This window comes from Delphinus delphis, chromosome 1, assembly GCF_949987515.2.
Source record: "Delphinus delphis chromosome 1, mDelDel1.2, whole genome shotgun sequence".
NCBI classification, from domain to species: Eukaryota; Metazoa; Chordata; class Mammalia; order Artiodactyla; family Delphinidae; genus Delphinus; species Delphinus delphis.
Genome location: NC_082683.1, coordinates 44,771,841 through 44,795,372, shown reverse-complemented (window position 1 = coordinate 44,795,372; position 23,532 = coordinate 44,771,841). Strand labels below are relative to the sequence as shown.

At 42.0% G+C, this 23,532-nt stretch overlaps 1 protein-coding gene and 1 long non-coding RNA gene across 3 annotated transcripts in view; one reads left to right on the top strand and one right to left on the bottom strand.

Annotated features, from left to right (window-relative positions):
- Positions 1-10,470: 10,470 nt before the first annotated feature.
- On the bottom strand, positions 10,471-14,238 carry LOC132432235 (uncharacterized). The gene is made up of 3 exons (XR_009520866.1): positions 14,107-14,238; positions 10,993-11,108; positions 10,471-10,596 (listed from the first exon to the last, which is right to left on the bottom strand). It is a non-coding gene; the product is annotated as an uncharacterized lncRNA (long non-coding RNA).
- A 250-nt stretch (positions 14,239-14,488) lies between these two features.
- YIPF1 (Yip1 domain family member 1) overlaps positions 14,489-23,532 on the top strand; it is a 35,237-nt gene continuing 26,193 nt past the window's right edge. Inside the window, exons 1-3 of one of the 2 annotated variants that reach the window (XM_060022320.1) lie at positions 14,489-14,844; positions 15,573-15,651; positions 19,710-19,873. In XM_060022320.1, the coding sequence (XP_059878303.1) occupies positions 15,621-15,651; positions 19,710-19,873 (195 nt within the window). In that variant the 5' untranslated portion in view covers positions 14,489-14,844; positions 15,573-15,620. The remainder of the gene's footprint in view (positions 14,845-15,572; positions 15,652-19,709; positions 19,874-23,532) is intronic. The other variant, XM_060022311.1, reaches the window with a different exon arrangement.

Genomic DNA, 23,532 nt, shown 5'->3' with positions numbered 1-23,532 from the left:
TGGAGAAGGGGCAGCTTATTCCGTTTAGAGAGGTCAAGAGGAATTCCCCAAGGAAGTGATGTCTATGCTGAAACCAGAAAGACAGAAGAGCAAGCAGTAAACCAGGCAAGTGGGGTCAGTGGTCCTGGTGGAAGGAGCCACAGGTCCAAAGAACTACAAGCTAGAGAGAGCCTGGCTCATTGGAGAAACTGAGAGAAGAATCACAGAAGCTCAGAGAGGGAAAGTGTCTTAGAAAATATCGAAAACCACTTTCTTTTTTAAGCAGGGAAACTGAGGCCCAGAGAGGGGAAGTGGCCTCAGGCCAGTTCTGCCATTAATAATTTCTAAGGAGTTAATTCACAAAGTTTAAGTTTACCCCTCCTGAGACATTTACATAGCTGTGTGTTAGGGCAGAAGGAAGAATGACAGGAAAGTGGCTGTCACCTCTAAAAAGTGTCAACCTTGGCCTCTAGCACACAAACTTTATTTAGAGAAAGAAAAACCGTCTCCAAAAGATGTTCTCTTTCTGAGCATATCAATGCAACTGCCACATGCTGTGCCCACAAAGTGCAGGCACCTGCCTCTTCAAGCCATAACAACCCTCATGTGTATGTAGCATTTTGCCAGGTCCAAAGCAATCTTATATCCCTGGTGTCACTTGTTTTTTCCTGTTTTTGTTTGTTTTTAAATAGGCTATTTTTTGAGCAGTTTTAGATTCACAGCAAATTAAACAGAAAGTACAGTGAGTTCCCGTATACCTCCTGCCCCTGCCCATGCACAGCCTCCCGCACTGTCCATATCCCACCAGAGTAGTACATCTGCTACAACTGATGAACCTATGTTAACAAATCATTATCACCCAAAGTCCATAGCTTACATTAGAGTTCACTCTCGGTGGTGTACAATCTATGGGTTTTGACAAATATGTGATATATACGTATCCACCATTATGGTATCATAAAGAGCAGTTTTGCTGCCCTAAAATCCTCTATGCTCCACCTGTTCATCCCTCCCTCTCCCCTGGCAACCATTCATCTTTTCAGTGTTTCCATAGTTTTACCTTTTCTGGAATATCATATTGTTGGAATTATACAGTATGTAGCCTTTTCGGATTGGTTTCTTACACTTAGTAATTTGCATTTAAGAAACCTCCATGTTTTGTTTTTTTTTGCTGTATGCGGGCCTCTCACTGTTGTGGCCTCTCCCATTGCGGAACACAGGCTCCGGACGCGCGCAGGCTCAGCGGCCATGGCTCACGGGCCCAGCCGCTCTGCGGCACGTGGGATCTTCCTGGACCGGGGCACGAACCCGTGTCCCCTGCATCGGCAGGCGGACTCTCAACCACTGAGCCACCAGGGAAGCCCACCTCCATGTTTTTTCATGACTTGATAGCTCATTTCTTTTTATCGTTGAATAATATTCCATTGTCTGGATGTACCACAGTTCATCTATTCACCTAATAAAGGACATCTTGGTTGTTTCCAAATTTGGGCAATTATGAATAAAGCTGCTGCTATAGCCTGAATGCTTGTATCTCCCCAAAATTCATATGTTGAAACTTAATCCCTAAAGATGGTATTTGGAGGTGGGGTCTTTGTGAGGTGATTAGGTGATTAGAGTAGAGCCCTAGTGAATGGGATTAGTGCCCTTATAAGAGAGACCCCAGAGAGCTCCCTTGCCCCTTCACCATGTGAGGATGCAACAAGAAGGTGGCTGCCTAGGAACCAGGAAGTGGACACTCACTAGATACCAAATCTACTGATCCCTTGATGTTGGATTCCCAGCCTCCAAAGCTGTGAGAAATAAATTTTTGTTGTTTATAATCTACCCAGTCTTTGTATGGTATTCTGTTATAGCAGCCTGAATGGACTAAGACAGCTGCCATAAATATCTGTGTGAGGTTTTTTCGTGGACTTGTTTTCAACTCATGTGGGTAAATAGCAAGGAACACAATTGCTGGATCTTATGGTAAGAGCATGGTTAGTTTTGTAAGAAGCTGCCGAACTGTCTTCTAAAGTGGCTGCACCATTCTATATTCCCACCATCAATGAATGAGAGTTCCTGTTGCTCCACATCCTCACCAGCATTTGATGGTGTCTGTGTTCTGAAATTTGGCCATTCTAAGAGGTACGTAATGGTATCCCACTTGTTTTAATTTGCAATTCCCTAATGGCATATGATGTTAAGCATCTTTTTATATATTTATTTGCCATCTGTATATCTTCTTTGGTGAAGTGTCTGTTCCAATCTTTTGCTCATTTTTAAATCAGATTATTCTTTTTTTAATCGTTGAGTTTTAAGAGTTCTTTGTTTACATTAGATAGCAGTCCTTTATCAGCTACGTCTTTTGCAAATATTTTCTCCCAGTCTGTAGCTTGTCTTCTCAGCCTCTTGACAGTGTCTTTTTCAGAGCAGATGTTTTTAATTTTAATGAAGTCCAACTTATCAATTCTTTTTGCATGAATTGTGACTTTGGTGTTGTATCTAAAAGTCATCACCAAACTCAAGGTCATCTAGTTTTTCTCCTGTGTTTTCTGCACGTTTTATGGTTTTGTGTTTTATATTTAGGTCTAAGATCCATTTCAAGTTAATATTTGTGAAAGGTGTAAGGTCTGTGCCTAGATTCATTTTTCTTGCATGTGGCTGTCTGGTTGCTCCAGAACCATTTGTCAAAGAGACTTTCTTTTCTCCTTTGTATTGCCTTTGTTCCTTTGTCAAAGATTACATGGCTATGTTTGTGTGGGTCTGTTTCTGGACTCTCTCTTCTTTCCATTGATCTATTTGTCTATTCTTTTGCCAATATCATACTCTCTTGATTACTATATCTTTAAATTAAGTCTTGAAGTCAAGTCGTGTCAGTCTTTCAGCTTTGTTCTTCTCCTTCAATATTGTGCTAGCTATTCTGGGTCTTTTGCCTCTTTGTATAAACTTTGAAATCAGTTTGTCAATATGCACAAAATAACTTGCTTGGATTTCGGTCAGTATTGTGTTGACTCTATAGTTTAAGTTAGGAAGAACTGGCTCTTCCTATTCATGAACATGGAATAGCTCTCCATTTATTTAGCTCTTCCTAGATTTCTTTTGTCAGAGTTTTATAGGTGTCCTTGTATAGATCTTCTACATATTTTGTTAGATTTATACCTAAGTATTTCATTTTGGGGGGTGCTAATGTAAATGGTATTATGATTTTAAATTTCAGATTCCAATTGTTCATTGCTGGTATATAGGAAAGCAATTGACTTTTGTGCATTAGCCTTGTATCATTCAAACTTGCTATAATCACTTATTAGTTCCAGTAGTTTTTTGGTCAATTCATTCAAATTTTCTTTTTTCTTTTTTTAAAATTTATTTATATTATTTATTTTTGGCTGTGTTGGGTCTTCGTTGCTGCACGCGGGCTTTCTCTAATTGCGGCGACTGGGGGCTACTCTTCGTTGCGGTGCGCAGGCTTTTCATTGTGGTGGTTTCTCTTGTTGCGGAGCATGGGTTCTAGGCACGCCGGCTTCAGTACTTGCAGCATGCGGGCACAGTAGTTGTGGCTCGCCAGTTCTAGAGCACAGGCTCAGTAGTTGTGGTGCACGGGGTTAGTTGCTCCGCAGCATGTGGGATCTTCCTGGACCAGGGCTCAAACTTGTGTCCCCTGCATTGGCAGGTGGATTCTCAACCACTGTGCCACCAAGGAAGCCCCATTCAGATTTTCTACATAAACAATTGTGTAATCTATGAGCAAAGAAAGCTTTATTTATTTCTTCCTGATCTGTATACACTTATTTCCTTTTCATACTTCCAGTATGATGTTGAAAGAGTGGTGAGAGGGGATATTGGAAGAGATTACTGAGAGGACATGACCACTAGTTAACCTGTAAGCTGGACTTGGGCAATCAGAAGCTCCTCACCTCCTCCCCTGTCTTTGGAATGTGTGTTCTGCTTGCCTTCCCCATGCTAGAAGCTACCCAAGTATGCAGCCTGAGATAGTAATGTGATGTTGAGATCATCTGGATGGTATGTATGACTGAACCCAGTTAAGTCCTCTGTATAAACTTTTAAGATAATGGGGGGTGTGTTCAGAGATCTACTTGTCTTGTGGCTGCCCAAGACAAGCCTCGTAAATCCCCTTGCTTATTTAAAATGCCATCCTGCCACCTACCAATCTGGAGTGATCTGCCTCTTTCTTTGGTCTCTCCCTGCCTTCCATGTAAGGGGACCAGTTTGCAAACCATCAGAGTATATTCTTGCCTTATTCCTGATCTTAGCAGAAGAGCTTCTAGTTGTAACATCATTAAGTATGATGTTAGCTGTAGGTGTTTTGTAGACGTTCTTTATCAACTTGAGGAAGTTCCCCCTTTATTCCTAGTTTGCTGAGAATTTTTATAATTAAGGGGTGTTGAATTTTGTCAAATGCTTTTTCTGCATGTATTGATATGATCATGTGATTCTTATTCTTTAGGCTTTTTATGTAATGGATTACAGTAATTGATTTTTTAATGTTGAGCCAGCTTTATATATCTGGAATAAATCTCACTTGGTCATGATATATAATATTTTTTATCATTGTTGGATTCAATTTGCTAATATTTTATTGAGGATGTTTGCATCTATATTCATGAAAGATATTGGCCTCTAATTTTCTTTTCTTGTAATGTCTTTGTCTGGTTTTGATATTAGGGTAATGCTGGCTTCACAGAATGAGTTAGGAAGTATTCCCTCTCCTTCTAATTTCTGGATGAGATTGTAGAAAACTGGCATAATTTCTTCCTTAATTGTTTGGTAGAATTCACCAGTGAACCTATCTGAGCCTGTACTTTTTCTGTTTTGGAAGGTTATTAATTATTTATTCAAATTCTTTAATAAGATACAGGCCTATTCAGATTGTTTATTTCTTCTGGTGTAAGTTTACACAGATTGTGTCTTTCAAAGAATTGGTCCATTTTACTATGTTATCACATGTGTGGGTATAGAATTATTAGTATCCCTTTATTATCCTTTTAATATCCATGGGATTGGTAGTGATGTCCCCTCTTTCATTTCTGATACTAGAAACTTGCATCTTCTTTCTTTTTTTCTTACTTAGCCTGGTTTATCAATTTTATTCATCTTTTCAAAGAACCAGCTTTTGGTTCATGGATCTTCTCTATTGATTTCCTGTTTTCAGTTTCATTGATTTCTGCTCTAATTTTAATTTATTTTCTTCTGACTACTTTGAATTTAACTTTCTCTTCTTTTTCCAAATTGCTAAGGTGGAAGCTTAGATTATTGATTTTAGATTTCTCTCTCTTTCTTCTTTTTTTTTTTTTTTTTTTTTTGCAGTATGCGGGCCTCTCCCGTTGTGGAGCACAGGCTCTGGACGCGCAGGCTCAGCGGCCATGGCTCATGGGCCCAGCTGCTCCGCGGCATGTGGGATCTTCCCGGACCGGGGCATGAACCCGTGTCCCCTGCATCAGCAGACGGACTCCCAACCACTGCGCCACCAGGGAAGCCCTCTTCTTTTTTTTTTTGGCTATACTGCACTGTTCGTGGGATCTCAGTTCCCCGACCAGGGATTGAACCCGGGCCTTTCTTTTCTAATATATGCTTTCAATGCTATTAATTTCCTTGTAGGTACTACTTCTGCTGCATCTCACAAATGTTGTTAAGTTGTATTTTCATTTTCATTTAGTTCAAAATATTTCTTAATTTATCTTGAGATTTCTTATTTGGCCCTGTTATTTAGAAGTGTTTTGTTTAATCTACAAGTATTCTGGAGTTTTCCAAGTATTTTTCTGTTATTGATTTCTAGTTTGATTCCACTGTGGTCTGACAGCATATATTGTATGATTTCTGATTTATGTTTGTTTTGTTAAGGTATGTTTTATGGCTTCAAATGTTGTCTATCTTGGTGAATGTTCCATGTAAGCTCGAGAAGAATGTGTATTCCACTGTTGTTGGGTGAAGTGGTCTATAGATGTTAATTACATCCAGTTGACCAATGGTGCTGTTGAATTCTCCTATGTCCTTTCTGATTTTCTGCCTGCTAGATCCATCCATTTCTGACAGAGGGGTATTAAAGTCTCCAACTATAAGAGTGGATTTGTCTATTTCTCCTTTCAGTTCTATCAGTTTTTGCCTCATGTATTTTGATGCTCTGTTGTTAGGCACATACACATTAAAGCTTATGCCTTCTTGGAGAATTGACCCCTTTATCATTATAAAATGTCTTTATCCCTGACAATTTTCCTTGCTCTGAAGTTTGCTCTGTCTGAAAGTAATATAGCATTCCAGTTCTCTTTTGATTAGTGTCAGCATAGTGTATCTTCTTCTATTCCCTTACCTTTGTCTTTGGAAAGAGTTGTTATGTAAAGTTATTAGAACTATATGATCTACATCTGCAATCACTGGCCCTATTACTTTTTTATTTTTGTTTTTTAATTGTGATAAAATACACATAACATAAAATTTACCATTCTAACCATTTTTAAGTGTATAGTTCAGTGGCATTAAGAACATCCACATTGTTGTGCAGCCATCACCATAACTCTTTTCATCTTGTAAAACTGAAATGATACTCATTAAACAATAATCCTCCATTCCCTCCTCCTGCTAGCTCCTAGCAACCACAATTACATTTTCTGTCTTTATGATTTTTGACTACTGTAAATACTCAATATAAGTGGAATTATACAGTACTTGTCTGTTTATGACTGTCTTATTTCACTTAGCATAGTCCTCAAGTTTCTTCCATGTGTAGCATACTGTGAAATTTCCTTCTTTCTTAAGGATGAATAATATTCCATTGTATGTATATAAAACATTTTTCTGGGCTTCCCTGGTGGCGCAGTAGTTGCGAGTCCGCCTGCCAATGCAGGGGACACGGGTTCGTGCCCTGGTCCAAGAAGATCCCACATTACGCGGAGCTGCTAGGCCCGTGAGCCATGGCCACTGAGCCTGCGCGTCCGGAGCCTGTGCTCCGCAAACAAACAAACAAACAAACAAAAAACATTTTGCTTATCCCTTCATCTGTTGATGGACATTTGGGTTCCTTTCACATTTTAGCTACTGTGAAAACCTGCTTTCCTTCTGGGAATTTGGAATTTGGGTACATGCTAGACAGAGGATGACTATGTGACTAGCCCCCAGTAGAAACCTTGGGCATTGTTCTCTGATGAGATTCCCTGGTAGATGATATTTCACCCATGTTGTCACAGCTTGTTGCTGGAAGAGTTAAGTGTATCCTGTGTGACTCCACTGGGAGAGAACCCTTGGAAGCTTATGCCAGGTTTTCCCTGGACTTTGGCCCCATGTGCCTTTTCCCTTTGCTGATTTTCTCTTGTATCCTTTCACTGTTAAAGCATAGCTATGAGTATGACTATAAGTTCTCTGAGACCTCCTACGTATCATTGGACCTTGGGGTGGACCTCTGATACACCATGTTACACAGGCTGCCCATAAATATTTCAAAACTCCAGTAATTCTGTTATTTTCAGCAGTACATCAACCATCACTTTGGAAGCTGACAATTATTTAGAATACAAAGTAGTTATAAATATGTATAACTGAAATCTAAAAAGTGGTTAAATATGTTTTGCCCTTCCTTTCCAATTGCAGATATGTGTTGGGAGTTGGGATTCTTGGTGCTATAACATCAAAACCAAAGGAAAGAATCATTTTATTATTCTAGAAACTAATCCTTATTTTAAATGAAGAGGCAATGAGTTTAATATACATATCTTCATTACTGATTGATCATAAGTTATTCCTTTATTCTCACTGAAAAACTTTTCAGGTATGTATTTGTATAAATCAATTCATTATTACTTTTATATCTTACTGTTTATTTTCTTAATTTTTAATAACTTTGATTTTCATTTTATTTATTATTATGGTTACATTCTATTACTGGCAAGAGATCATGGTTTTCCATTTCATGGAGTCAATAGAAGTTTCTCTTCAAAACAAATGTGTTTAAGTTTTAAAAGTGACCTCACAAAACCATAAAAAGAAAGAAGGAAAAGGGGGATCAATAGCAAAATTGCAATAAGTAAATATAGATGATGGTATACGGGATTTCATTATATTGTTCGTTACTTTTTTGTGCATGCTTGGAATTCTGAGTACCAGAAAGGTTAGCTGAGAATTTCATTTCTGGCAGTACGTCAAACTTTTGCTCACTAAACAGTTAGCTTTTCCATGAAATAACTATTTAACGTACTGCTTTCATAAGAGTTAAGGGAATACCTCCAAGCATTCACACATATGTATATACGTAAACATAAATAATATCATTGGGTAAAACCAAAGTAGGGAGCTGGGCAAAATAGTCCTGGGCAAATAGAAAAGTTAGAGCAGGCCTGAGAGGCGCCAGTATCAGCTCTGTGGTTGTGAAACTAAGCCCTGAACCAGCTGTAGAATAGGAGAGCTGACTGAGATTCCTGTATTAAGATGGAAACTCCTCAAAGGATATGGAAGTGGTCCCCTATCAGCAGTGACTCCTGGCTTCTGGAAGATGCAATAGCAACTCCTCTATGAAGAGGTATCGCCTGTATCTTGGTGTCAAAAATGACCATGTACTTTTGATAAAAGAGCCAAATAGGACTTTTTAGAAAAGACAAAATATTTAGATATTGAGGATTCACATAGATTAGGGTGAAACTAATATGAGCTCACAAAGATTATCAACACACAAAGAAACAAACCACCATGAGTGAGAATCAGCAGAAACAACAACGTTCAGATCCTCAAGAATTTCAGACATTGGAATTATCAATAAGACTATTTAAATAGCTATAACTACGTATTAAAGGTTTAAAGCACTCATAGGCACCAGGGCACCCTGACAACAAAGATCAGCTTCCACCAGTAAGCTATTAAATCATTTGCCTTCCTGGATTAAAAAAAAAAAGCATTAATAGGCTACCCAAAATGATTTTTAAAAGAGTCAAATAGAAGTTTTAGGAAACAAATACACAATTGTTGAATTAAAGACTGGGGGGAGGGCATCCTGGTGGCACAGTGGTTAAGAATCCGCCTGCCAATGCAGGGGACACAGTTTCGAGTCCTGGTCCGGGAAGATCCCACATGCCGCTGGGCAACGGAGCCCATGTGCCACAACTACTGAGCCTGCGCTCTAGAGCCTGCGAGCCACAGCTACTGAAACCTGCATGCCTAGAGCCTGTGCTCCACAACAAGAGGAGCCACAGCAATGAGAAGACCGCACACCACAATGAAAAGTAGCCCCCGCTCGCCGCAACTAGAGGAAGCCCGCGTGCAGCAACAAAGACCCAACGCAGCCAAAAATATATTTTAAAAATTAAAATAAAATAAAATAAATAAAGATGGGGGGAATGTGTTAAATAACAGATTAGGAGTCACTTGTTCAATAGAGTATTATATATATATATATATACATATATAAATATATATAAATAAGCTTAAAAAGCAGACAGGAAAAAATAAATAAAATGAGTTAAAAGCAACAACCAAAATAAAATAAAATGAATGTATAACTTTGAACTAGCAAGAAAAAAATAGCTAGTGAAAGAAGGGAAAGAACATGAAAAGATGCTCAACATCACCAATCATTAGAGAAATGCAAATCAAAACCACAATGAGGTATCACCTCACACCAGTCAGAATGGCCATCATCAAAACATCTACAAACAATAAATGCTGGAGAGGGTGTGGAGAAAAGGGAACCCTCTTGCACTGTTGGTGGGAATGTAAATTGATACAGCCACTATGGAGAACACTATGGAGGTTCCTTAAAAACTAAAAATAGAACTACCATACGACCCAGCAATCCCACTACTGGACATACACCCTGAGAAAACCATAATTCAAAAAGAGTCATGTACCAAAATGTTCACTGCAGCTCTATTTACAATAGCCAGGACATGGAAGCAACCTAAGTGTCCATCGACAGATGAATGGATAAAGAAGATGTGGCACATATATACAATGGAATATTACTCAGCCATAAAAAGAAATGAAATTGAGTTATTTGTAGTGAGGTGGATGGACCTACATTTTGTCATACAGAGTGAAGTAAGTCAGAAAGAAAAACAAATACCATATGCTAACACATATATATGGAATCTAAAAAAGTAGTACTGGTGAACCTAGTGGTGGCGCAGGAATAAAGACACAGAGTAGAGAACGGACTTGAGGACAGGTCGGGGGGGTGGAGAGGGGAAGCTGGGACGAAGTGAGAGAGTAGCACTGACATATATACACTTCCAAATGTAAAATGGATGGCTAGTGGGAAGCTGCTGCATAGCACAGGGAGATCAGCTCGGTGCTTTGTGACAACCTAGAGGGGTGGGATAAAGGAGGCTCAAGAGGGAGGAGAAATGGGGATATATGTATACATATAGTTGATTCACTTTGTTGTACAGCAGAAACTAACACAACAATGTAAAGCAATTATACTCCAATAAAGATACAAAAAAAAGGTAAAGAAGATATAAAGAAGTAATTAATGTGAAAAAGATGACTGAAATATCTATATATAAAAATAAATGCATTTAATGTAAGTGAATTAGCAGCACTTCTGGAATGGAAGAATAAGAATCTCTGAAAACCCACTCCTTCATAAAAGCATGAGAACACTGGCAAAAATTGTCAAAATCAACTTCTTTCGGTATTCTGTAAATTAATCAAAGAAAGGTTTGTGATAATCAGAGAAGTGTCTATTCAATAAAAACAGCTGAATCTTAGTAAGAACAGTGAGCTTTGTGGTGTTTTAACTTGCTCTAGTCCCATTCCCCTCTCCCCGCTCCAAGGTAGCCTTGAAAAACAACAGCTTCACAACCATGGTTGTTGCAAAAATTAGCAATTTAGTAACCACTGGAAGGGGAAGAATAGGTTTGGAGCTCTTCAAAAAGTCCCATTCACAGACAATTGTCATTATGTGACTTGTCTGACATCTCCTTTGGAAAGCTTCATTCTCAGGTCTTGGTTTTATTTGATCTGACTCAGAGCTCACGCTATAAAAACAGGGCATTTGCCAAAATAATCAGTGGCAGTTCGCTAACATTGCACCTGAGACGGATGATGCAAAGGCCAGCAGCCTTCTTCTCCCTGGGATGGGCGTCACTCAGCAGGTGTTGGAGACACTTTCTGGAGCATGGCTTAGCTGTGGGGTCACCAGCTTTCCCCTGCGGAAAGCCAGGGGACTCTGTCAGGATCACATGCAGCATCTAACAAGGCTCATACTTTTCAGACCGTCCCCTCCACCCCCATCCCTGTCCATTAAAGCAAGTCTTGCTCCTCTGCTTCTCTTCCTCCCGCATTCTTCCCCCATTCTATCTAGGTGAGGGTGGGGTGGGTTCTCTCTCACCGGTTCATTCCCCTCACAGAGCAGTTAGAGCTCTAATTAGTATCATCAGCTGGGCTCACCTTCCTTACCATAGTTGGACAGATGAGTTAAGGAAATATGAACATTTTGAGCTCAGAGTTTTTCAACCTTGACACCATCGACATTTTCAACTAGATAATTCTTTGTTGAGAAGGGCTATCCTGTGCATTGTAGGACGTTTAGAAGCACCCTGGCCAGTAGCACCTCACAAGTCATGACAATCAAAAATGCCTTCATAAGTCAGGCAGAGAAAGACAAATATCATGATATCACTCATCTGTGGACTCTAAAAAAATGGTATAAACGGACTTATTTACAAAACAGAAACAGACTCACAGATTTTGAAAACAACCTTATGGTTACCAAAGGGGAAAAGTGCAGGGGAGGGATAAATTAGGAGCTTGGGATTAACATACACACACTACTATATATAAAATAGATAACCAACAAGGACCTACTGTATAGCACAGGGAACTCTACTCAATATTCTGTAATAACCTATATGGGAAAAGAATCTGAAAAAGATGAATATATATATATATATATATATAGCTGAATCACTTTGCTGTACACCTGAAACTAACACAACATTGTAAATCAACTATACTCCAATAAAATTATTTTTTTTAGAGTGAATGATGGTTTTTATTTTTTTTTTTTTGCTGCTTTGGGTCTTTGCTGATGCACACGGGCCTTCTCTAGTTGCCATGAGTGGGGGCTACTCTTCACTGCAGTGCGTGGGATTCTCATCCTGCAGAGCATGGGCCCTAGAGGGTACAGGCTTCAGCAGTTGCGGCGTGTGGGCTCTAGAGTGCAGGCTCAGTAGTTGTGGCGCACAGGCTTTGTTGCTCCACAGCATGTGGGATCTTCCCCAACCAGGGATCGAACCCGTGTCCCCTGCATTGGCAGGCGGATTCCTAACCACTGCACCACCAGGGAAATTCCAATAGAATTCTTTAAAAAAAAATGTCTTCACATATTGCCAAATATCCCTGGGAGCAAAATAGTCCCCAGCTGAGAATTGCTGTTTTAGTTAAACCGGTATAGTTATCTTTGATTCTTGTCTTGTTTTGAGCCAAAACTTACATATCATTATAATTAATATATCAATAAAACTTTTACTTCTGTTTCCAAGAGAAGAAATATATAGTCTAGGTGTTATCACTGCCCCGCCCCCCCTGTGTGTGCTGACACACACACACACACACACACACACACATATCACTAGCAATGGGGTTGTTGTTGCCATCTGACTGCTGAGGAGTCTGGTTCCAAAATTCCATCCTGAGGGCTGCTTTCTGGGGCCACTCTTGACCAACATGACAGTGTGGGTTCCTCATCTCATGTGAGTACTTTATTGGCAAGTGTGAGTCCAAGGATCAGGAGTGAAGGACAGGAGTTGTAAAACAGAGGAGAAAGGAGAGCTATTGCAAGGGTGAATTGCAATGCAATGGTGGAGGGGAGGAAGGAGAACCAGTGCAAGGGTGCAATTCTTTGTTGAGGGTGCTCTACAAAGAATTATCTAGTCAAATTGGCCACTTCCAAAGGCATTTGGTTGTTTGATCCTGCAAGACAGTTTGAAAGCCGTATGAAATATCTGAGGAGAATCTGAGGGGAAAAAGAGAGAAGCATGTATTCATCAGTTACTGACTCCATCGGTCAAAGATTTGTCCCATGAGGCATTGACCGCTCCCCACTTCCGCACTTCTGGCTTGCACCTGTCCCAGTGCTGAACGGTTCCAGCAGTCCCATAATCCCAAGGTATCAAGACACAAGCCCTGATGCAGAAAGCGAGAAGCCCGAGTTATGGACTTGAGGTGAAGCTCACTTAGGGTACAGCTGCTGAAGCTGGAATAAGATCAGTGGTGGTGAAATAAGCAGCTGATGAAGCCAAGAGGATCTGCCACGGGGCATAAGAAGTGTTTGATACATTTGCACACCGAATTCGTGTGTTGCAATTCATTCCTACACATTCAACCAAAGTACCCTGCACATACACACACTAACTTCAGCTTTCTCTTTTTTTTTTTTTTTTTTTTTTTTTTTTTGCGTTACGCGGGCCTCTCACTGTTGTGGCCTCTCCCGTTGCGGAGTACAGGCTCCAGACGCTCAGGCTCAGCGGCCATGGCTCACGGGCCCAGCCGCTTCACGGCATGTGGGATCTTCCCGGACCGGGGCACGAACCCATGTCCCCTGCATCGGCAGGCGGACGCTCAACCACTGCGCCACCAGGGAAGCCCCAGCTTTCTCTTCATAAAATGAGGATAATTACCTCAAGCTTGCTGGATTGTTCTGAGAATTAGAGATCTGCATGTATAAAGCCTGATCACAATGTCAGTTCAATAAATACGCTCCGTATGTGTGTAACTATTTTATTAGTCAGATGTAATAAGCCATTCCGATTGACCATAAGGGCCCAGTGTAGTGAGGCCAAAGTCAAAGGTTCCACCTTGTGTAGGCAGCGAATTTGGCTTATGCTGCTTAGACAGCCAGAACTTGATCGCTCTACAGTTAACCTTCAGTGAGCAACTATCGCGTCCCTGGTTCTGGGCTGCCTTGAGGACCTGGAGACCAGAGTCATTCCTGACCCTTCCCCCCAAAGCACTCCCACGCCGGCAAAGATAGGCAAACAATAACAACTGCCATGGTTTAAGCAAGCACAGGGGACTATGGGAGCAAAAGAAGTCCTGGGAGGCGAAGGCAGGCTTTCCCTAGGAGGAGGGAAGGGTACCGACAGCTGGAGGGTTGTGTAGGTGATAACCAAGCAAAGACTGGCGGCGGGGCAAAATGTTTCTCACCGGCTCACTCAGTGCAACTTCACCGTCGTTTACTGGGCCCCTGCTATAGTCAAGGTGGTGGTCAGATGCCGAGGCGGGGACAAAGCGAGGAGTGAGGCCAATCTCCAGTCACCCCTCACTGCTCCAAGGGCATAAGGTAGACCGTCGCAGGAGTGAAGGAACAAATTACCTCACTTACGGGGGTGTCCCTAGGAACAGACATCATCCTTCCCTAGATCACTGATTCAACACTCAAAAACTAATTGACTCGTTCTCCCTCACTGGTTAATTAAATTTTTATGGCCAAAAAAGAATGGGGGGATTGATGACATTTTTTTCTTTTCACAATCGTCTTCCGTTACGCTACTTTATATTTCAATAAGAAAAGAGGTATAACCAAACATAAAGTAAACCCAGAATTCTCTGCGCCCCCCACCCCCGGAGCGAGGTGAGCCAAGGCGGACCCTCTCACGTCCCCACCGGTCCGCCCAGCGCCACCTGCCTCTTTAAGAGCCGAAGCCTAGCCCTTCGAGGGGCCGCAGAGGAAGCGAGCTTCGGTACAGTTGCCCGCAGAGGTCTCGGGAAGCGGCGTCTCCGGGAGGTGCTGTCTTTTTAAGGAGGCGGGGCTCTACCCGGAGGAGGTGGAGAAGGTGTGCCCCTCGGATCTCCGGTTTCCGGCAACTCGGCGGCACCAGAGCCTGCTCGAGGAATCTGAGGTCCGAAGCTTCCTCGCACCAGCTGGACGCCGAGCCCCGCGAGGTGAGGTGGCGGGGTCTGTGGGGCCGGCTCGGGGCTGAGGGAGCTCGGGATCTCCTGCCCACCCGGGCCGCTGCGGCCCAGCTTCTCCTCCTAAAACACTGTCCGTGGTTCTTGGGTAGCTCTTTCCCAGACCGTCCTGGACTCACGGTGCCCCAGGCTGTAGGGTCCCCATCACTCCAGCGCCTACTAATTGCTTCGCTATGCACTAAACGCCTTACACTTACTTGCCTCAGTTAATGGCACCCAGTATCGCGTGAGTAGGTACAATTATGAACCCATTTTACAGATGAGAACATTGAGGCCCCCCAGGAGCCCACAGTGTTACGGCCAGAAGCAGCAGAATCGGGAATCAAACCCAGGTCTCTTCGACTCCAGAGCCTGTGCCCTTAACCACTGGCTAGGCTGACAGCCTTTGCTCTCCACTGCCCTCATAGCCACCTCTCTCAAACCCCAGCCTCCCCTTCCTCATTCTTCCATCTCCAGGCTGCACCTGGCCCTTAAACACCCACACAGTGAGACTGCATGGAACCAATGGAGCCCCCCACCATTAGTTTTTTTTTATAACGGTTTTAATAGTATCTGATGCTAAATGGTTATCTTTATATAAACCTATCGGATCCCACTAAAAAAGGACACAAGGAAAAGCAATACCATTTCTAATGCTGAAATAAGATTCGTTTGTAGATTTTTTAATGTTATCATGAAATTTATTTATTTTTCCTTTATAGACCTCTGTAAATTATCTTCCTAATAATTGGGAGAAGACCCCTGGCTGAATGGCAGCTGTAGATGACTTGCAGTTTGAAGGTACATCCGTTGGGTGCCCACCTTTTATGATCAGTATTTCTGCAGTCACAGCAGAATTTCCATTGCTATGCTGGTGCATGTATTAAAGAAGATTATTTCAGGCATCTTGGTAAAAGAATGTTTGCCACACTCAGGTTATTCTGTTTGTTCACATCAGCTGTTCTTTTTTGCCAAACAGCCCTTCAGACTGATAATATCATACATTTAGGGCAGTGATTACAGAAAATGTTTATAGAGTTCTTGCTTTAGTTCAACACGCATTTATTGAGCACCTGTTTTGTGCTTAGAATTCTGCTAGATACAGGAGATCAAAAGATAAAGGAGAAGCTTTTTACACTGGTAGAGTAGATAAACGTGTAAAAAGATAATGATAATGAAATGTGATCAGGTCATTCCTTCTCTGACTCAGTAAATCTCTCATGAGTGTGACCATGAACCAGGGAATTGTTCTAGTTACCAGGGTAGAAGAGTGAACAGTTTCTTCCCTTTTGAAGCTCTCAGTGTAGGGAGGGAGACATTTATTTGTTAAATGATCATTTAAATATATATCTATAAACTATGAAAGTGCTGGAGGAAAAGTTCATAACTCACAACCCAGAGCCTGACCTAAGCTGGGGATTGACGAATGTTCATTTGCCTTGTAAACACTTGTATAGTATTTCCTAAATGGCAGGCAGTGTTCTAAGTGCTTTACAAATATTTACTCATTTACTCCTTATGTCAACTTTATGAAATAGTTATTTTATTCTCCCTATTTTACCAACAAGGAAACTGAAGCACAGGAAAATTAAGTCATTTGCTTAAAGGTTATAGTAAGTGGTAAAGCTGGGTTTGAACCCAGGCATCACAACATACGCTATCTTACTACTATCTAAGGAAGAGATACGATGTTTAAAGAGAAATCCACTTCATCGGCCAATACTGTCAGTTCCATCTGCAAAATACAACCAGCATCTGACCATTTCTCGCCACCTCTACCGCTATCCCACCGTGCTCAAGGTCACCATCACCTTATGTCTGGATTATAGCCCTTACCTTCCTTCAGGTCTTCCTGCATCCTCCCTTACCCCCCTACAGTCTGTATTTTGCAGCCAGAGTAGACCTTTAAAACCAAGTCAGATCACGTCATTCCTTCTAAAACTTCCAGTAGCTCCCATCTCACTAGGAGTGGAAGGCAGAGCCCTTTCTGTGCTTAGGAGGCCCTACATGATCCAGGCCTCCACTGCCTCTGATTTCATCTCCTGCTACTCTAGCCCTTTCTCTCTGCCTACCCACATGGGCCTCATCACTGTCCCTCCTAGATGCCAGGTACACTAACAGCTTAGGGCTTTTGAGCCATCCTTCTGTTTGGGACATTCTTAGTCCAGAGAGCCACATGGCTTGTTCCCTTGCTCTGCTTAAATCTCACTTCATTCCAGAGGCCTTCCTTGGTCATCCTATCTGGGAGTACAGTGCAAGAAAGTTCAAGTGTAAAGAACAGCACGTGCAGAGTACTTGAGAAGGGAGGAAGTCTGTTTCATTTTCTTTCCCAAGGAATTAAAAGAAGGCCAGAGTACCAGAGCACAGATGGTGGGGGAGGCCTGTCACAAGGTGAGGTTTGAGAGGAAGCAGGAGCCAAGTCACACAGGACTTTCTACACCATGTTAAAGACTTGGCTCTTTAGAAAAGAACACAGGGTGCTGTGGGGGTCATGGAAAGCTTCTCCGAGGAAAAATGGTAGTGTTAAATGAAAATGTGAAGGTCAGGGCCCTGCAGGTGGGAGACATTGTGTCAGGAAAGGAACAGCGGCAAAACATAGCGTAGGATGTAGAAGCAGATAGTGTTGGTGGCAGAAATAAGAAACATACCAGTCTTGCCCTCAAGGCACTGAGATGGACAAGAATAACTAATACAGAGCAGAATATGTGAATAGTCATGTGCGAGGTACACACATCCTACATTAAAATCAGACTTTCCATCTGCTGTTCTTCACACACGGAACACATTTTCTGTCTTCTGGGTCTTGCTCATCCCATACTCTTTGCCTGAGATGCCATGCCCACTGCTTCTGGCCATCCTTCTCATACGGCACCTTTTCCAAGTAGCCTTTCCTAATCCCATCAACTAGATGAGTTATCATCTCTTGAACCTCTTTAGACTTGATACCTCTAAAGTGACACTCTCTGTTCCTCCTTCTGGCATGTCATTTCCCCTGGTAAACTACTGTTTTTAAAATATGAAACTTAAATATATCTTCCTTGGACTGATTCCCTCAGGCAAAGTTATAACCATCTTTTTAAATGTCAGTGCCCTGTCCAGTCAGTAAATGATAGCAATAACAGTATTTATTATCTCATATCATCCTCAGAATCTCTCTGCGAGATAAGTATTTTCTACTTTTTATAGTTGAAGAAACAGAGACTCAGAGATATGGAGTGATTTGCTCAAGGTCATGGAGTGCTAGAGTCTTATCTTAAACAGAGGACCCTCTCATTCCAGAGCCTCATGCTGCCAAAACATGGGAGACTGAAGCTTGAGTAGTTGTTACGGATCAGCCACCTTATTAACTTCAGTCACTTTAATTCTCTCCATAAAACTATTTGCGTAGCTGAAAGGCAGTAAGATTGGGCTCGATTATCCAAGAGCCCCATCCTACTGCCATGATTGTAGTGTTACAGTGGTGCCCTGCTGGCCTCCTTCCTGAGTCCTGCCAAATTCCACAGCTGCCCTAAATTTTATCTAAGAGCAGCTAAATAAAGTTTGTTAGGATGCCCAGAGACAGGAAGTCACAATCATGGCTGGTGGACATGAATAGGTGAGGTTCTTTTGGAGAACAGTTTAGCAGTATGGCTCAAGAGCCTTAAAGATGGTCTGCACCCTTTGACCTGGTGATCACACTGATAGTGTTCATACTAAGGCAATAACCCCAAAAGCTTTCTCCTCACAGACGCTCCTTACAGTGTTATTTGTACTGATGAAAAACGAGAAGCACCCAAACGTCCAATAACAGTGGAATCATTGTGTTAACTTGTGGTGTCTCTCTCCTACTCTTCCCACCTCCAGCTGATGAAGTGTTATGTAGCCACATAACTGATCATTTTAAAGACTGATATAATATGAAAAAAATAATTTTTTCTATAATCCCTGGCAGATGGAGCAGGGTACAACATTGTTTACATAGTACTGTCGCATCCTAAATCAGTACTTGGTACACTGTAGGCTCGCAGTAAATATTTGTTGAGTGAATGATCATCACTGGCATGAATCTACTCTATAGAGAAAAAGAAATATACCAAAAGTTAATAGTGTTTGCTTTTATGTGGATGGGACTAAGAGTGATTTTTATTCTGTTGTTTCTACTTTTTTTTTTTTTTTTTTTTGCGGTACGCGGGCATCTCACTGTCGTGGCCTCTCCCGTTGCGGAGCACAGGCTCCGGACGCGCAGGCTCAGCAGCCATGGCTCACCGGCGTAGCCGCTCCATGGCATGTGGGATCTTCCCGGACCGGTGCACGAACCCGTGTCCCCTGCATCGGCAGGCAGACTCTCAACCACTGCGCTACCAGGGAAACCCTCTACTTTCATTTTTGTCCTCGTGTTTTCTGTAGTGATTACATAGGACTTCTTGGAAAAAATAACTTCCATTAAGTTTTTTTGAACTTGAATCAAAGAAGAGAGGGTTAGATTGGTTACCTGCTACTGGCCAGGCACTCTGCTAAGGGCTTTACTTGAGTAATATTCCTAACTTTCCCAAAATTCCTGAAAATAAATATTATTCTCCCCATCGTATAGATGAGAACACTGAAGCTTATAGAGGTTAAGTTACTCAGGCTTGAATACTTAGTAAGTAACTGAGCCAGGACTAAAATTCTGGTCTGACTTCAAATTCTGTTGTTTTCATCATCATTTTTCTTTGTCAGCTTGATTTCTAGATGAGACTTTTTTTCAGAGCCTTTTGCCACTTGTCTCAGATAGGGTCCATAGCAAAGCTGAGGTTGTAACAGCTTGTCTTTAAATTAAAAGTATGGCATTTCCAGTGTGGGTAAGGTCACTGATACCCTTGTACTCTAATTGATTTCAGAATTTGGTGATACAGCCACTTCTCTAGCAGCAAACCCAGATGCCACCACAATAAGCATCGAGGATCCTGGTGAAACCCCAAAACACCAGCCAGGACCCCCAGGAGGCTCAGGGAGAGAAGAGGATGATGAGTTACTAGGAAATGATGACTCTGACAAAACTGAGGTTTGAACTTGTCTTTTAAATTGTTTTTTTCTTTTACCTTTTTTTTTTAACATCTTTATTGGAGTATAATTGCTTTACAATGGTGTGTTAGTTTCTGCTTTATAACAAAGTGAATCAGCTATACACATACATATATCCCCATATCTCCTCCCTCTTGCATCTCCCTCCCACCCGCCCTATCGCATCCCTCTAGGTGGTCACAAAGCACCGAGCTGATCTCCCTGTGCTACGCAGCTGCTTCCCACTAGCTAGCTATTTTACATTTGGTAGTGTATATAAGTCTATGCCACTGTCTCACTTCGTCCCAGCTTACTCTTTTAACTTTTAAGAACCTCGCTCACACATTTATTCACTGTCTCCTGTGTGCCAGGTAGAATGCCAAGCAGTGGCGACAGGAAGGTAAATCATGTAAATCAAGGTAAAACTGCCTTGGGGGAGAAACAGACAAGCAAACAGACCATTGTTACCCATGGGAAGCATGCTGGGGTTGTGGGAGCAGAGACAGGGGGGTTACAGAAGGCTTCCTGGAGGCGGTGACATTTAAACTGAATCTTGTTGAAAGAATAGGCGAACCCAGGAAGAAGGTGTGGAAGGTGATCTGGGCAAAGGGAACAGTTTTGGTGACGTCACAGAGGCATGACAGAACATGGTACAGAAAGCACATCTTCCATCTTCATGTACGTTGGGAGCAAAATATAGGTGGAAACAGGAGATGAGGCTCACAGATAGGCAAGGACTCAACCCCCTGAGTATGAATTGTATTCTGAAAACTGTTGGGAGCCGTTGAAAGATTTTAAACAATATGACCAGATGCATTTAAAGATATTTAAGATACAGTGGCCCTGTGGAGTATGAGTTGGCGGGAGATGGACTAGAGGCCAGAAAACCAGGTAGGAGACTGGTGAAGTGGCCTGAACTAGAACTGGATACGGATGTTTAGCAGATGGGCTCACTAGGACTTGGTGGAAAAGGGGTGAGGAAGAGAGGGAAGATTCTGTGGAGAGTTCTGGGTTTCTGCATCTGGTTGAATTTTGAATATCAGAGCTGTTTTTGATCACAAAAATTTACTTGCATGTACACTGTTGGTGCATTCCGGAAAAACAGTATTTCTAGTAATATTTTATAAATGGATCATGATCGTGATTCACTAGAGGAGTACTCAGTTTATAGCAGTGTGTTCACAGGCTCATGAAATAGTGGAGTGGCGAGTGCTCTTCGTGGAACTCCATGAAATATCAAAATAAGTACCAAAGTGTATGTCAGATTAAATAGTATTGTGTACTAGGTATTGTGGCAAGAGCTCAGACTTAGGAGCCTGAGTTTGAATCCAGGTCTGCCCAGTAGTAATAGCTCTGTGGTCTTGGATAAGGTACTTTAATTTCCCTAAACCTGGATCTCCTCACTGGAAATATAAGAAAATAGTATACTGACTATTGTCATCATTATCATCACAAGAGCTAATATTTATTCAGTGTTTAATAGCTGCCAGGTACCATTTAAAGTTCCTTACTTGGATCATCTCATTTAATCCTTAAAACAACCCTATGCAAGGAACTATTCTCAGCTTCATTTTGTAAATGAGAAACCGGAGGCACAGAATTTCAGGGACTTGCCCCAGGACACACAACTGGCAGGTGCACATGGAACTTTAAAGCAAGGCACTCTGAGTCCCTCTGTATTAGAGTAGTGTATGTTAAGTGCTTATCAAAGTTGTTGGCACCCTCAGGATACAGGAATGATTTTTAGTATAACTGAGTGTATTAATTAGTTGCGGATCTCCAGAGAAATAGATCAATAGGATATGTATATGTAGAGAAAGAGATTTACTTTTTTTTAAATTCATTCACATGATTGTGGATGCTTGGTGAGTCCAAAATCTGATGGAGGATGCTGGCAGGCTGGAGACTCAGGAAAGAGAATTTGAATCCAAAGGCATTGTGCTGGAGAAGTAGGAAGAGCTGATATTGCAGATGAAGTCTGAGGGCATCTGCTGGAGGAGTCCCTCTTGCTCAGGGGCTCACAGCCTTTGGTTCTCTTCAGGCCTTCACCTGATTGGCTGTGGCCCACCCACATTATGGAGGGCAATCTGCTTTATTCAAAAAGTCCACCGATTTAAATGTAAAGCTCATCCAAAAACACCCTTACAGAAACATCCAGAACAATGTTTGATCACATATCTGGCATCATGGCCCAGCCAAGTTGACACATAAAATTTACCATCACACTGAACAACAGCAGCCATCAAAAGTTTAAGAAGAAATGTATAGGGAAAAAATCTTAAAACTGAGAACATTATATCCATTATCCTAATTTTGTCAGGGAATCGGGAAGAGGTTACCAATATTCTATGATAGTGACAGAATTTCTTGACCTAGCTTATGGAACATGGGTCTCTGGTGTTCAGTATCTTGCAATATTAGAGTTGGAAAGAATCTACAGTTTCCTCTACAATAAGTCCCCTACATACGAACCTTCAAGTTGCAAACTTAAAGATTCGAACGTGTGTTCGCATGGCCAGTCATGTAAGTTCATGTGTCTGGCGTACATTGTCACATGTGTGCATCCTCTACAAGTGTTTGTGCTTCTGTGAGCTTTACTGTACAGTACTGTATAGGGTGCAGTATCTTTATTTGAAGCCCAGGATGTCCAGAAGCAAGCGTAAAAGCAGCGGTGATACAGCTGGTACAGTACTACCCAGACATCACTGGATCGTTTTTTTAAGAGGATAGATAGAATTGAATCCAGCAAGGAACCAGAACCTGTGCCATCAGTGGCAGGAGTGAATGAAATTGCACCTTGCCCTCCGTGTCCTGTTGCTGAAGATCCTTCAGCTCTACCATCTCCCACCTCCTCTCCCTCCTCCAGTCAGTAACTCTTCTTGCCTGTTCACTCAGTGCCAGCCCCTGTATGCCAGCTGTTATACTGTACTACTGTACTTTTCAGGGTATTGTACTGTAAGATTAAAAATGTTTTCTTGGGCTTCCCTGGTGGCGCAGTGGTTGAGAGTCCGCCTGCCGATGCAGGGGACACGGGTTTGTGCCCTGGTCCGTGAAGATCCCACATGCCGCGGAGCGGCTGGGCCCGTGAGCCATGGCCGCTGAGCCTGCGCATCCGGAGCCTGTGCTCCGCAACGGGAGAGGCCACAACAGTGAGAGGCCCGCGTACCGCAAAAAAAAAAAAAAAAAAAAAAAAGTTTTCTTTATTTTTTGTGTTTGTTTTTCATGTATTTGTGTGAAAAGTATTATAAACCTATTACAGTGCAGTACTGTATAGCTGATTGTGTTCGTTGGGCACCTAGGCTAACTTTGTTGGACTTAGGAACAAATTGGATTTCCAAACGCACTCTCGGCATGGAACTTGTTCGTATACAGGGGACTTACTGTATTTCAGCTTCCCTCTCAAGATATTAACACTGTCCGTGGTATGTCAGAAAGACAGCACTTGAATACCTCTAGGAGCAGGCTGCTCATGACCATGTAAAGCAGCCCCTACCACTTTTGGAAAACTTTAATGGTGGAAAATTTTTCCTTATAGTGAACAAAAAATATCTGCCTATAGTACCTTCCCTCGTCTTGCAAAGGTCCTTAGAGTGCATCTGTACTTTTTGCTGTATGAATCCTCTTCAGATATCTGAGGATGACAGCCACACTTCCTGGCAT